Below are 15,001 nucleotides of genomic sequence, written 5' to 3'. Positions count from 1 at the left end.
GGGTGGGGGGACGAGGAGGAGGGTCGGGGATGGACGGGGAAAACTCTCTGAGGAAGCCGAACCGGGAGCGGTTCTGCGGGAGGGAGGGAACCGGGAGGAGAGGAGAGCGAGCTCCCACTTGGACCGTGAGCCCCGTTTGGGACGAAGACCGTGTCCGACCTGATTATCTCGTATCTCTCCGCGGTGCTCGGCGCGGGGCACTTATCGAATCCCTCTATTGGTAGTAGTAGTGATATCGTTTTGAGGTAGGAGGAGGCCAAAGTGGGTCGGGGCGCGGAAGCTGGTTGTGCCTTGCTGCGGGAGAGGGGACGGGGTGGGGGTGGCAAGGGGCGGAAGGCCTTGAGGTCCAGGAGCGGGAGTTTAGTATCAGTGGGAACGAAGAGGCCCGGGTTTTGGGGCACCTGCTGGTTGAAAGAGGCTCCCGGGGTGACGTGTAGCCACGAGCAGTGGGCAGAGAGGCAGGGGGTCCCGAGAGGGGATGTGGGGCACGAACAGAGGGTTGGGGAGGTCTGGGAAAACCTAAAGGGGAACAACCCCGGGGAGTGAGGAGGAGAAGGAACAGCCCGCCACGAGGGATGCTGTTTTGTGTTCACAATCCTCGAAGGGACCTCTGAGGTCATTTTTGCCCAATGACTCCCCTCCAGTAGCGTCCCCCGGATCTCCTCCTTCTAGACCTCCAGGGGAGAAGATGCCTCACGCTGTGGGAGCCTCTTCCGGGGTCCCTTAACCACCGGGCGTGACGTCTTCCTTATGTGTAGCGCCAATCCCTCCCACTGCCATTTCAACCCATTTCCCGGTCAGATCTCAGTGGGGATATTGGCTGCCCTCAGCCTTCCCTTCTGAGGGCAAAACCATTCCACTGACCTTAACCCCTCTTCAGAGATCCAAGTCTCAGCGTTAACCTCGCCGGGTGGAATCGCGTGGAATCGGGAACTGGTCTGGCCAGCGCTAAGGATAATAAGAGAATTATCTCATGAGTCCTCCTCGCTGCCTCGGGGGAGTGACCCGAATGCGTCCTTAAGTGCTTTACTGCTGACTGGTACCTGACTTGTGGTCCCCCCCTGACCTCCAGCTCTGCTGGGCCTAGAAGTGTCTCCTTTTGAAGGGAGGTTCCCCGTTTCGCTCTCTGTCTGCCCTCTGGGCTTGGAGCAAGCTCAGTCAAGTTCTGGCCCCTTGTCTCTGGCTTGGTTTGCCCAGTGGCTCCTGGCTGGAACAGGCAGGCCTAGAAGCCTCTCTGAGACGGAGTGATGGGAAAAGATTGTAATTCCGGGATTGTGACTCTTCCTTCTTCCAATCTTCCCCGGCCTCCCAAGCCCCCCGTCTAGTCGGACCCATCCTCTCGTTCATTCAGTCGTATTTTTTACCGTTATCATTTTTAACAATACTAATGATGGTATCTGTTAAGCGCCGACTTTGTTTCGGGCTCCGTACTACGCCCCGGAGTGGACACGGGCAGATTGGTTTGGATATAAACCCTGTTCCCCATGGGGCTCGCAGTCTCAATCCCCATTTTCCGGATGAGGTAACTAAGCCCAGAGAAGCGAGGTGACTTGCCCAAGGTCACACGGCGGACGAGGGCAGAGGCAGGATCGGAACCCATGACCTTCTGACTCCCAAGCCTGTATTGAGTGCTTATCGTGCGCAGAGGACTGTACTAAGTGCCTGGGAGAGTACGATACAAAAATAAACAGACGCATTCCCCGCCCACGGTGAACTTACGGTCTGGAGGGGGAGACGGACATTAATGTAAATGAATTAGAGATTTGTACAAAAGTGCTGTGGGGCTGGGAGCGGGGATGAATAAAGGGAGCAAGTCAGGGCGACGCAGAAGGGAGTGGGGGAAGAGGAAGGGGAGGGCTTAGAGAAGGCCGCTTGGAGAAGGTGGGCCTTCGGTAAGGCTTTGAAGGCGGGGGAGGGTAATTGTCGGGTACGAGGAGGGAGGGCATTTGAGGCCAGAGGAAGGACGTGGGCGAGCGGCCGGCGGCGAGATAGACGAGTTGGAGATACTGTGAGAAGGTTGGCGTTGGGAGCGAACTGAGTGGGCTGGGTTGTAGTGTCAGAGTAACGAGGTGAGGTCGGAGAGGGCAAAGTGATGGACTGCCTTAAGACCACTGGTGAGAGCAGAGAAGCAGCGCGGCATCGTGGATAGAGCCCGGGCCTGGGAGTCAGAAGGTCGTGGGTTCTGATCCCAGCTCCACTCGTCTGCTGTGTGGCCTCGGGCAAGTCGCATGACTCCTCTGGGCCTCAGTCCCCTCATCTGTAAAATGGGGATTAAGACTGTGAGCCCCATGCGGAACAGGGACTGTGTCTAACCTGATTTGCTTGTATGCACTCCAGCGCTTGGCACAGTGCCTGACATATAGTAAGCGCTTCACAGATACCACAATTATTATTATTAAATCCTCTTTCCACTGTCCTGGCACTGAGGCTATCAGATTATGAGATCCTGGAGGGCCAGGGACCACCTCTAATTTCACTAGTGTGCTTTTCGGGGCTTAGTACAGCGCTCTGCATTCAGTATGCGCTCATAAAGGAGCGCGGTCTAGTCGAAAGAGCACAGGCCTAAGAATCAAGAGGACCTGGGTTCTAATCCAGTCTCTGCCTCTCGTCTGTGACCTTGGACAGTCACTTAACTGCTCTGTGCCTCAGTTTCCTCATCTGCCAAAAAGATTCAATACCAGCGCTCTCTCCTATTTGGACTATAAGCCCGCATGTGGGAGTTGATTATCCTGTATCTACCCCAGGGCTCAGCACCGTGCCAGACGCATCATGGACGCTTAACAAGTAGCACGATTATTATTATCAATGTAAGAAACACGACCACTAACAGCATTTTTTGGGAAGAGAAGTGTGGCCAAGGGGAAAGAGCACGGTACTGGAAGTCAGGGAATCTGAGTTAGCACTTACTAAATACCGTTATTATGAGGATTACTTTTGAGGTCTGGTCTCAGACTGTCCATCGCATCTACCCAGACCCATCTCCGGCAGGAAGCTGTTCCCCGAGGCCGGGCCTGGCTCCTCCCATCTTTTTGCCAGGTGCTTGTGCCCGGGAAGGGGTGCTGGTGTGAGGGGTCTCTTACCCTCTTTTCCAGTTCTTGCCCTTGGCCCATCTTCACCCCTCTCCTGCTCCTGCAGTGATGAGGGTGGGAGGAGGAGGATGGGAAAGAGGGCAAGTGCTGCGAGACTGGACGTATGTGGCTTTTCTCTCTCTTCTCACCTTGTCCGTTGACAGGAAGAAGGCGTCTCCTCCCCCTGACCGTTTTGGGGTTCAACTGGTTTCGCTACGCTGGCTGACGGAGAACGGTTTGCTGGCTTTCCCTGTCGCCACCCCAACGAAGTACCATTCTGTCGCGCTTTGGCCTAACGTGGGTCCGTCAGGGAGGAGAGACTCTAGCGGAGGTCGGGGGTCGCGACGTCTCCGAGACCTCGAGTTGGGCTAGGAGGGGAATCCCGGGAAGGGAGGGTCGGGGAGGCCCAGCCTTAGGGCTCGCTGATAGGGTCGGGAACCCCCATGATGAGCTCCCCGCCCCCCACTCGCCGGACCCGCCCGGCCCCTCGTCCGGAAGGAGGAAGCCGCATCGTGGTGTCACCGGCCCGGGCATCCCCCTCCCCCCAGGGGACTTCCTCTTCCTCTTCAGGGACAGGTGCAGCAGCTGAAGCCTGGGCTCCTGGGACTCCGACATGGACGGGGGGGCAAGGCCCAGGCTGGGGGACTTCCTGAACGGCAGCCTGGCCACCTGGGTGAGCGGGACGGGGGCGGGGGCGGGGCCGGCAGGGGCAGATATCTGGGGAGCGATGGGGGAATCGGGGTCGGGGGGAGGGCCGGGTCCCGGGGCAGTGGCTGAGCAGTGGGGAGAGGAGAAACCAGGGAGAACCTTGGGAGGGGAAAGCTAGAGGAAGTGGGAGAGAGAGGGTGATTTCGGGGAGCAGAGGGGGCTGGGGCAGGAGCGTGCCCCCATTACCCCCCTTCCCCTTCCGTCCGGCTTCCACCCGCAGGTGCTGGGCCTGGCTGAGCTGGTGGGAGAGGGGCGGGATGGGGAGGAGGAAGAGGAGGAGGAGGAAGAGCCCCTCGGTCCCAGGGGTCAGTTCCTGCATCTCAGCGACGGGGCTCTGCTACACCGGGTCATGGGGCTCATGTAAGAGAGCGAGGAGGCGGCCGGGGCAGGGCGGGGCCGGGGGTGTGAAGCGCTGAGGAGGGTGGGGGCGGAGGGCGGAGGGCAGGGCCGGGGGCGGGACCGGGGGATGGGTGAGGGCGGGAAAAGCAGGTGGCTCGTGGCGAGAGCCCAGGTGGAGGTGAGGCCCGGAGAGGGGGACAGCCCGTCACCTCCCCACCCCCGCAGAGCCCCCAGTTCCCGAGGGGGTCCCTGGCTGACGCGGGCTCAGGGGACTCCCGGAGCCCGGAGGGTGGAGAGCCTGAGCCGCCTGAGGAGCCGCCTGAGGGATTTCTACCAGGTGAGCGGGGGCCGGCCGGCCGCCGAGGAGAGGCGTGAGGTCCGGGGAAAGCGGGAGGATGAGGGGAGGCCTTGAAGCCGGGAGGAGAGAACGGGAGGTGGGAAGGCAGGAAGCAGGGCGGGAGGGCAGATCTGGTGAGTGGGGTCAGGGGGTTGAGCCTGAGAGGACACAGGGCGTGGCGAGGACTGACCGGGCCTGGGCCGCTCCCGACCGGAGCTTCGGGCAGTGGCATCTGAAGTCAAGCTGGACAGGGAGCGAGTCCGGGCCAAACTGGAGGTGCCCGAATTCCCCTGGCGGGGGGGTGCTGCTGTGCGGGCCTGGTTGGGAGTTGTCGCGGTCCCGGTCGTCCTGACCTGGGGCAAGTCGCTTCACCTCTCTCTGTGGGCGAAGAACGTGTCTCTTTATCGTTATTTTCTACTCTCCCAAGCGCTCAGGACAGTGCTTTGCACACAGCGAGCGCTCAATAGATACAATTGAGTGAATGAACCTCTCTAGGTCTCGGTTTCCTCCTCAGTCAATCGTATTTATTGAGCGCTTACTGTGAGCAGAGCGCTGTACTAAGCTCTTGGGAGAGGACAATAGAACAGTAGTGCTCTGCACACAGTAGGTGCTCAATAAATACGATTGAATGAATATAATGGACACATTCCCTGCCCCAAATGGGGATTAGCTAGATTAGAAGCCCCAACCTGCCTGGGATAGGCATCATGTCTGATCTGTTAACCCTGTATCTACTCCAGCGCCTAGCAGGAGGAGCGGGGGAATAGTATTTTATTAAGTGTCTCTGGTGGGCAGAACACTGTACTAAACGCTGGGCAAAAAAATAGGTAGAAATTAGACCTGGACGCTGGCCCTCAAGGGGCTCACAATAATAATAATGGTATTTGTTAAGCGCTCACTATGTGCCAAGCACTGTTCTAAGCTCTGGGGTAGATATAGGTCATCAGGTTGTCCCACGTGGGGCTCACAATCCCCATTTTCCAGATGAGGTAACTGAGGCACAGAGAAGGGAAGTGGCTTGCCCAAGGTCACCCAGCAGACAAGTGGCGGAGCCGGGATTAGTACCCACGTCCTCTGACTCCCAAGCCCGGGCTCTTTCCACTAAGCCAAGCATAAGGAAGGGAAGAGGGAGTGGCTGAGAGACACGCTGGGAAAGATGAAACGACAAAAATAGAGAAGCAACGTAGAAGATAAGGTCTCTCTTCTAGACCGTAGACAGTAAGCTCCCCGTGGGCCGGGATCCTGTCTATTACCTCTTTTGTACTGTACTTTCACGAGTGCTTAGTACTGTGCTCTGCACACAGTAAACGCTCACTAAATATCATTGATTGACAGCGATCTATACAATAAGATGGACAGGGCAGGGTGGCTGGGGGAGCTGTTTTGGGCTCCTTGTGGCTCAGAGTCCAAAAACCACCACCACAGAGATCACCGCAGCCTTTTCAACAGAAGGAGGGGCCGATCAGCGCCCCGATGAAGTTAATAGAACGATCCCCGCTCGCAAAGACCTTACGATCTAACTGGGGAGAGAGAGACACTAAAATAATTTATAGGTAAGGCAGGGTAATAGCATACAAAGACATGCAAACAAGAGCAATGGGGCGGAGGGGGTGAGTACCCAAGCGCTTAGTTGACACGGAAGAGCTGGCGGGAGAGCACTGGGGAGTCGGGAGACGAATCGGGGAAGGCCTCCTGGAGGAGACGTGACTTTAGCGCACAGTAAGGGTTTAATAAATGCGTGATCGTCTAGAGGGGAAGAAACGGAAAGGGAGGGCGAGAGGCTGAGGAGGAGAGTTGGGAACGGGAGGGAGATGGCTTCCGATTCGCCCCCAATGGAGCGGTCCCTATCCCTTCCTCCTCCCATCCCAACCAGGAAGAGCTGCAGCTGCTGATCCTGACGCCTCCTCCAGACCTCCAGATCCTGGGCTTGGACCCCCTTTCAGGTACCGCCCGCCGCCTTCGCTGCCCCGACCCCGGCCTCCCATCCTTCTCCCACGCTCCCCCAACCCCGACGCGCCCTAGTCAACCCCTTGTGGCCTCTGCCCCCGCAGATGAGGCTGTGGAGGAGCTGGAAGGAATCTTGAAGCTGATGCTGGGGGCCTCCGTGCAGGTGAGGAGGGAGAGGAGGGCAGGTGGGTGCTGAGGGGATGGGGTAGACGGGGTGGCGGGGGTGGTGGGGAGGAGGGGCCCGTCAGCCTGGGGGGAAGAGAGGGACCGAGCCAAGCCCTGCTCTCTCCTCCCCTACAGTGTGAACATCGAGAGTTCTTCATCAGGCACATTCAGGGCCTCAGCTTGGAGGTCCAGAGCGAGCTGGCGGCCGCCATCCAGGAGGTACGGACCAGGCCTCCCCCCTGCCCTCCCTGCCCCCCCTCCCCATCCGAGACCCCAATCTCCTTTCCCAGCCCCTCCAGGGCCGGGCCGCCCTTTGGACGGAGGCCTCCTCAGCCCCAGCCTCCCGCCCCTCGCCTCCCTCTCCCCGACGCCTCCCTGTGGGGCCTGGGGCCCAGAGTGCTTGGTGGTCCTCCCCACGTCCGGGCCCGGCCTGAGTCGCCCGTTCCCGGTCCTCAGGTGACCCAGCCGGGGGGAGGAGCCGTGCTGGCCGTGGGTGGGCCGGAGCTGGCGGAGCTGGAGCAGACGCAGCTGGAGCTGATGCTGCGGAGTCTGATGGGGGCACTGGGGAGGCTGGTGCGGGAGCGGGACCGGGTCGCTCAGGTACGCTTGAGGTGGGCGGGGGGGCAGGTTGTGGGGGGCGTGAGGAAAGATGTCGGGGATGGTGGGTTGGAAGGGCCGGGGGCAGGAGAGAATCCAGCTTGGGGGCCAGAGAGGCCCAGGGGGAGAGGGACGGGCGGGTGAGGACGGGGGTGGCACTGAGACCCTAGGAGAACGAGGCTGGAGGCCCGAGGGGTGGACTGGCGTGAGGAACCCGGGATGGAGCCCCCCGACCCTCGCGTCCCTCAGCGGCTGGCGGAGCTGTTGCTGGAGCAGGAGGCTCCCACTCCCCGACCCCCGACTCCCGCCGGGACCCCTCGGGACGAGCCCCCCCACCACCTGGCCCTGCAGCTGGCGGATGCCAAGGCCCAGCTGCGGCGCCTGCGGCAGGAGCTGTGAGTGCCGGGAATCGGGGGGCGGAGGGAGAATTGAGCGATTCTAGGGGTGTGAGGGGGGTCCACCTCAGTCTCGTTTATCGAGCGCTTACTGCGTGCCGAGCACTGTACTAAGCGCTTGGGAGAGGACATTAGAACAAACACATTCCCTGCCCACGACTGAACTGCTGCAGGATGTGGCGAGGACCGAATCGGTCCCCGGCCCAAGCCGGACCGGGAGCAAGTCCGGGCCAAACCGCAGGTGCCCGAACTCCCCTCTCAGGAGGGTGTTGCTGTAGGGCCGTGGCTGCCCCAAAGACTGCTGGAAGTTGTAGTCCCGGCCACCCCGGAGACACCCACGTGTGGGCAAAAGCACCACATGTGTAATTGCTGAAGCCGGGTTCGCTTGTGCTCTGAAGCACCCAGTGGCCAGGTGCCATCCCGGCTCAGAAAAGGGGAGAAAGGTGGGCAGAGGTGAGGCAGGACGGTCACCAGAGGGCCACAGCTTCGCTCCGTTTAGTGCTGCTCCGTCTTGGCCCGGCTGGGGCTGGGCCTGCCCTCTGCGGGCTCTGGAGAAAGGAGCAGGGTCAGGTCCGAGCGGCAAGAGGGGAGGGGATTCATTCAATAGTATTTATTGAGCGCTTACTATGTGCAGAGCACTGTACTAAGCGCTTGGGATGAACAAGTCAGCAACAGATAGAGACAGTCCCTGCCGTTTGACGGGCTTACGGTCTAATCGGGGGAGACGGACAGACAAGAACAATGGCACTAAACAGCGTCAAGGGGAAGAACATCTCGTAAAAACAATGGCAACTAAATAGAATCGAGGCGGTGTACAATTCATTAACAAAATAAATAGGGTAACGAAAATATATACAGTTGAGCGGACGAGTACGGTGCTGTGGGAATGGGAAGGGAGAGGTGGAGGAGCAGAGGGAAAAGGGGAAAGTGAGGCTTTAGCTGCGGAGAGGTAAAGGGGGGATGGCAGAGGGAGTAGAGGGGGAAGAGGAGCTCAGTCTGGGAACGCCTCTTGGAGGAGGTGATTTTTAAGTAAGGTTTTGAAGAGGGAAAGAGAATCAGTTTGGCGGAGGTGAGGAGGGAGGGCGTTCCAGGACCGCGGGAGGACGCGACCCGGGGGTCGACGGCGGGATAGGCGAGACCGAGGGACGGCGAGTAGGTGGGCGGCGGAGGAGCGGAGCGTGCGGGGTGGGCGGTAGAAAGAGAGAAGGGAGGAGAGGTAGGAAGGGGCAAGGTGATGGAGAGCCTCGAAGCCTAGAGTGAGGAGTTTTTGTTTGGAGCGGAGGTCGATGGGCGACCACTGGAGTTGTTTAAGAAGGGGAGTGACATGCCCAGATCGTTTCTGCGGGAAGATGAGCCGGGCAGCGGAGTGAAGAATAGACCGGAGCGGGGCGAGAGAGGAGGAAGGGAGGTCAGAGAGAAGGCCAACAACACAGTAGTCTAGCCGGGATATAACGAGAGCCCGTAATAGTAAGGTAGCCGTTTGGGTGGAGAGGAAAGGGCGGATCTTGGCGATATTGTAGAGATGAGGTTGAGGCAGGCTGAGGGAGGGAGGCCGGCCTCCCAGACTGCCGACGACTCTCCACTCCGCAACCTCCTTCCCCAGGGAGGAGAAGGCAGAAGAGCTGCTGGACTCTCAGGGGGAAGTGCAGGGCCTGGAGGCGGAAATCCGGCGGCTGCGACAGGAGGTATCTTCACTGTGTCTCCCTGGGAGTGCCTCCCGCCTGGGGGCCTTCTGGAGTCCTTGGTCTTCCAGCGCCCCCCACCCAGAATCCCCCCCACTCTTCTCCCTGATCTGGGCACCATCCATTCTGGCTCCTGACTTCCGCTCCTTCTTCGTTTCCCACTCCTCCATTCCCTTGGGCCCCGTGTCTCCCATTTCTCTATAAGTAAAGGTTTTCCTTTTTTTAAAAAAAATAGTATTTATTGTTATTAATAATAATAATAATAATGATGGTATTTGTTAAGCACTTACTATGTGCCGAGCACTGTTCTAAGCGCTGGGGTAGATACAAGGTAATCAGGTTGTCTCTCGTGGGGCTCACAGTCTTCATCCCCATTTTACAGATGAGGTAATCGAGGCACAGAGAAGTCAAGTGACTTGCCCAAGGTCACACAGCTGATCAGTGGCGGAGCCGGGATTAGAACCCATGACCTCTGACTCCCAAGCCCCTGCTCTTTCCACTAAGCCACGCTGCTTCTAAGCTGCTTCCACGCTGCCTATTAAGCACTTACTATGTGCCAGGAACTCTACTAAGCACTGGGGCAGATACAAGGTCATCAGGTCGGACACAGTCCTTGCCCTACGTAGTCTCCCAATCTTAATCCCCCTTTACAGATGAAGTAACTGAGGCCCAGAATCAGTCAGTCAATTGTATTTATTGAGCGCTTACTGTGTGCTGAGCACTAAGTGCTTGGGAGAATACACTATAACAGACGCATTCCCCGCCCACAATGAGCTTACAGTCTAGAGAAGTGAAGTGACTTACCCAAGGTCACACAGCAGACGTGTGCCAGAGCCAAGATTAGAACCCAGGTCCTTCCGACTCCCACGCCCACGCTCTATCCACTAGGCCACGCTGCTTCTCAAGGGAATCTTGCTTGGGGGACCCCCTACCTCTCCCTCCACCCAACCTCTCCGCCCTCCCCCGCCCCCGCCATTCCTTCCGCTCCCCCAAGGCCCAGGCGCTGTCGGGAGCCGCCCGACGGGCAGGGTTGTACCGGGAGGAGGCCGAGGCCCTGCGGGAGCGGGCAGGGCGCCTGCCCCGGCTGCAGGAGGAGCTGCGGCGCTGCAGGGAGAGGCTGCAAGCGTTGGAGGCCTGCCAAGGCCAGCTGGAGGTGAGCTGGCCTGGGGTGGAGGTCAGGGACGGGGGACGGGGTCCAGGAGGGGCGGGATGAGAGGGAAGGAGGCAGGACGGGGCCGGGTCGGCCCACGGTGAGCGGGTGGGCTAGAGCGGCCGGTTGTCCGGTAGCGCGCCGGACGCAGCCTGGTTTCCCGCCCTCTGACCGGTTTGGATCCGGCACCGTGGGTGGGCTCCTTCGCCCTGGGCTCCTGTCGCTGTGGCTCAGAAGCGGTGCCCGTGTTCGCGCGGCTCTGGAGGAGATGTCCGGGGTCGGCGGTCTCCCCGGGGGGCCGCGTGCTGGGTCCTGCGCCTTTCTGCGAAGGATCTGGTCGCAGCACGCACGCAATATAGGCCCCTCTCTGTGGTGGTTGGTTTGGATGGGGGTGTGGGCACGGTCACCGCCTCTGAGACGGGACCCTACCTAGGGGGCAACGCGGGGGGTGCGGCGGGAGGCGGGTGGGATTAGGAGGGGCAGGAGGGGCGGCCGGAAGATGGGGAGCTGGGATCGGAGCCCCCTGGTTTTGCTCCCAGGAGGAGAGGGCGCTTTCGGGGGCACTGGAGGCAGCCCGGGCACTACTGGAGGGGCAGCTGGAAACCGCCCGGGAGCGCTGTGCCCGACTGCACGAGTCTCAGAGAGAGAATCTGCTGTTGCGGGCGCGGCTTGGGGAGGCCCATGCGGTGAGGACCGTCCCCCGTTACTCCCTACTCCTGGGGCCCTGATCCCACAGACCTCCCCTCCCTGGGGACTCCTGCCTCCCCCAAGCCTGCCCACCTCTTTAACCTTTCCAACCCCGCCCCTGGAGGCCTCGAACCCCTGTGACCGCCGACCCCTGTGATTTGGGATTCGCTGGGGGCTTCACAGGAGCTGGATTCTACCCGGCAGCAGCTAGACCACCTACTAGAAGAGAACGTGGAGCTGGAGGCGGAGTTGAGGCAGAGCCTGAAGACCCCCCTCAGCCCCGCCGCGGAGGGTGAGAGGGGCCCCGGAGGGATGGGGGAGGTGGCGGCGGTGGCGGGGGAGAGGGGCAGGGAGGGAATGGGTCCCGGGGGCGGATGGGGGGCACTGACGGCAGCCCCTCCTCCCTTTCCAGTCCCCTCTCCGGTCTGGGCCCCGTCTCTGCAGGAGGAGGTGAGAGAGGCTGAGATGGGACAGCTGCGGAAATTGGAGCGGGAGAATCGGGAGCTGCGAGCCCGGCTGTGGGGACTACGGGGGCAGCCCCCGACCCAGGTGACCCTGGCCCCTCTCCTCCACCTGCCATCGTCCCCCACCCCCATCACCAGACCTCGCCTCACCCTCTCCCACCTCACCTCACCTCGCTACTCTACAACCCAGCCCACACGCTTCACTCCTCAAATGCTAACCTTCTCACCGTACCTCGCTCTCATCTATCTCCCCTCTGACCCCTTGCCTATGTCCCCCTTCTGGCCTGGAATGCCCTCCCTCCTCAAATCGGACAGAGAATTACTCTCCCCCACTCCAAAGCCTTAGTGAAGGCACATCCCCTCCAAGAGGCCCTCCCTGACTAAGCGCCCCCCTTTTCTCTTTTCCCAATCATTCGTTCAGTAGTATTTTTTGAGCGCTTACTACCTTCTGCGTCTCCCTGACTTGCTCCTCTTTCTTAACCCCCGCCCCAGTCCCACAGCACTTATATACACATCCTTCCATTATTTATTTATATTAAGCCTGTCTCTCTATCTAGACTGTAAACTCATTGTCGGCAGGGGATGTGTCTGTTTATCGCTATATTGTATTCTCCTAAGCTCTTAATATTGTGGTCTACACACAGTAAGCACTCAATGTATACGATTGAATGAATGAATGATAAATGAATGAATGACTGGAACCCTGTCCTGCCTGGGTTTGGCTGATGGGTCTTGAGCTCCTGGGCCTGGGTCAATCAATCAGTCAACTGTATTAATTGAGCACTTACTGTGGGCAGAGCAGTGTACTAAGCATTTAGGAGTGTACAGCATAACAGAGTTGATAGACACGCTCCCTGTCCACAATGAGATTACAGTATAGGGTTGATATCAGACCATTTTACCAAGGCCTTGGTATCAGGCCATCTTGTCAAGGCCCTGGTTGGGTTTGGAAGTCTCTTTCCCGGGCTGGGGGGTTGGAGGCAGGGTGTCCCCGGATCGGCAGAAAAGAAGTAGGCCAACATAGAAGGGTGCCGGGGTAATGTCTGAGCTGCTCTGCCCCTGGAGCAGTTGCCCAGGGGCTGCTGGGGACTCCGGCCAAGAAGTTTCAGCACAGTGAGCAGATCCTGCAGAGCGGGATCTATGGGACAGGACTCCTAGGCCACTTCCAGATGGTCAGACCTCCCTCTGGTCCAGCTCGAGGCTGGAATGTTGTCCTCTTCCAGTTGCTTCCACATGCCTCAGCTGCACGTGGACAGTTCTGGGTCTCCAGCCCCCACGTGGCTCAGATCCCACTCTCCTTTGCCTTCCCGCCTCTCCCCAGTCCCAATCCCGAACCCATTCCCAACCCCACTCCCATTCCCAGCCCTGTGCCTTGTTTCTCCTCTCCCCAGACCCCCTGGCCTGAGGTCGGGAATGAGGAATTGGATCTTGCTGAGAAAGAGGAGCTCCCCCAGGCTTCGGAGCCCCATGAGAAGGACCAGCCCATCCAGCGGCGTGATCCTCCCACCAAGGAGACCCCCAGCATCGCGGAAGCTCCTGGAGCCCTGCTACAGACTCTGCCGGAGGCCAGGAGGCAGGAGGCTGAGTCCTTGGAGCCGGAGGCCAGGAGGCAGGAGGCTGAGTCCTTGGAGCCGGAGGCCAGGAGGCAGGAAGCCGAGTCTCAGGAGCCGGAGGGCAGGAGACTGGAAGCCGAGTCCCGGCAGCTGGAGGGCAGGCAGCGGGAATCTCAGTCCACAGAATCAGAGGCCAGGAGGCAGAAAGCTGAGTCCCTGGAGCCGGAGGCCGGGAGGCAGGACGCTGAGTCTCAGGAGCCGGAGGGCAGGAGACAGGAAGCCGAGTCCCGGCAGCTGGAGGGCAGGCAGCGGGAATCTCAGTCCACAGAATCAGAGGCCAGGAGGCAGGAAGCTGAGTCCCTGGAGCCGGAGGCCAGTCGGCAGGAGGCTGAATCCCGGGAGTTGGAGGCCAAGATGCAGGAGGCTGAGCCCCAGGAGCCAGAGGGCAGGAGACAAGAAGCTGAATCCCAGGAACTGGAGGGCAGGAAGCAGGAAGCTGAGTCTCGGGAGCCGGAGGGTAGAAGGTGGGAGACTGGATCCCAGGGGCCAGAGGGCAGGGCCCGGGCAGAGCAGAGATTAGTAAGAGAGGCTGGAGCCTGGGAAGGGGTGAGAGAAGCCAGGGGGCAACAGCTGAAAGAGAAGGCTCCGAAAGGGGAGGAGGACAAGCAGGCTGGGGCAGAACAAGAAGGAGAGGCCCAGAATGGGGAGCAGAAGTGCTCGGAGCCGACAGCCGAGGGGCGGGGAGGGGAAGCCGTGAGGGAGAGAGAACCTGGAGGGGAGAGGCTGGAAGCCCCTGCCACAGACAGAGAGGCTGGCGAGCTGAAACACTGGAAACGCAGAACCATGAAGTGGGAGAAGAGGCTAGAGGAGGAGGCCAGGTGCCAGGGAAAGAGGAGGGAGAGGCCAGAAGGGGAAGCAGGGTCTTGGGAACAGGAGCGGGAGGTTCTGAAGGTTGAAGTGGAGCTCCTGAAGAGAGAGCTGGAAGCTCTGGAGAGGGAGCGGGCGGCCCTGAGGAGGGAGGTGGAGGCTGGGGAGCGGAGGCAGGAAGCTCTGAAGGGAGAAAGGGAAGCCCTGAGGGAAGAGCAGGGGGCCCAGGCCCGGAAGCTGGAGGCCCTGGAGAGGGAACTGGAGGCTCTGAAGGGGGAACAGAAGGCTCTGCAGGGGGAACTGGAAGCCCAGGGCCGGAGGCTGGAGGCCCGGGCCTCGGAGGCCGCCCTCCTCGGCGAGGAGCTGGCCCGGGTCAGGAGGACAGAGGCTGAGGCTCAGGCGGAAGCGGAGGCTGGGGCTCGGGAGCGGGACGGCCTCCGGGAGGCCCTGGAGGCGGCAGGGCGAGAGCTGGAGGCGGCGGGGCGGGAGAGGGAGGCCCTGGGGGAGGCATTGGGTGCCACGGGCAGGGAGAGACGCCAGTGGGAGAGGGAAGGGCTCCGGCTTCGGACCCGGGCCGAGCAGGCCGAGGAGAAGCTGCAAGCTCTGGAGAGAGAAGGCCGGGAGCGGCGGGAGGAAGCCGAGAGAGAGCGGAGGGAGAGCCAAGCCCTGAGAGAGGTAATCAGTCGACCCGTCGATCGATCGGTCGATGGGATCGGGTCTGAGGGAACCACGGAAATCCCCAGCTGGGCCATTCAGGGAGCCTCCTATGCACTCGTAACATGGCGGAGTGGGTAGAGCACCGGCCTGGGAGTCGGAAGGTTATGGGTTCTAATCCCGCCCCCGCCACTTGTCCGCTGTGTGGCCTTGGGCAAGTCGCTTCGCTTCTCTATGTCTCGGTTACCTCATCTGTAAAATGGGATTTAAGACCATGAGCCCTATTTGGGACAGGGACTGATTTGCTTATATCTGCCCCAGTGCTTAGTACAGTACCTGGCACTTAGCACTTAGCAAATACAATTAGCAAATACAATAATGATGATAA

The 15,001-nt window shown here is 60.2% G+C and overlaps 1 protein-coding gene across 1 annotated transcript in view; it reads left to right on the top strand.

Annotated features, from left to right (window-relative positions):
• The first annotated feature begins 3,477 nt into the window (after positions 1-3,477).
• CCDC88B (coiled-coil domain containing 88B) overlaps positions 3,478-15,001 on the top strand; it is a 29,374-nt gene continuing 17,850 nt past the window's right edge. The window contains exons 1-14 of the mRNA XM_029061165.1: positions 3,478-3,741; positions 3,997-4,136; positions 4,341-4,452; positions 6,326-6,395; positions 6,504-6,562; positions 6,700-6,783; positions 7,021-7,164; positions 7,411-7,556; positions 9,160-9,241; positions 10,233-10,391; positions 10,928-11,074; positions 11,259-11,367; positions 11,488-11,624; positions 12,931-14,634. Of these exons, the coding sequence (XP_028916998.1) occupies positions 3,682-3,741; positions 3,997-4,136; positions 4,341-4,452; positions 6,326-6,395; positions 6,504-6,562; positions 6,700-6,783; positions 7,021-7,164; positions 7,411-7,556; positions 9,160-9,241; positions 10,233-10,391; positions 10,928-11,074; positions 11,259-11,367; positions 11,488-11,624; positions 12,931-14,634 (3,153 nt within the window). The 5' untranslated portion in view covers positions 3,478-3,681. The remainder of the gene's footprint in view (positions 3,742-3,996; positions 4,137-4,340; positions 4,453-6,325; positions 6,396-6,503; positions 6,563-6,699; positions 6,784-7,020; positions 7,165-7,410; positions 7,557-9,159; positions 9,242-10,232; positions 10,392-10,927; positions 11,075-11,258; positions 11,368-11,487; positions 11,625-12,930; positions 14,635-15,001) is intronic.

The sequence above is a fragment of the Ornithorhynchus anatinus genome, chromosome 3, assembly GCF_004115215.2.
Source record: "Ornithorhynchus anatinus isolate Pmale09 chromosome 3, mOrnAna1.pri.v4, whole genome shotgun sequence".
Lineage (NCBI taxonomy): Eukaryota > Metazoa > Chordata > Mammalia > Monotremata > Ornithorhynchidae > Ornithorhynchus > Ornithorhynchus anatinus.
The sequence above is the reverse complement of the archived record's forward strand: the minus strand, read 5'-3'. Positions and strand labels throughout refer to the sequence as shown.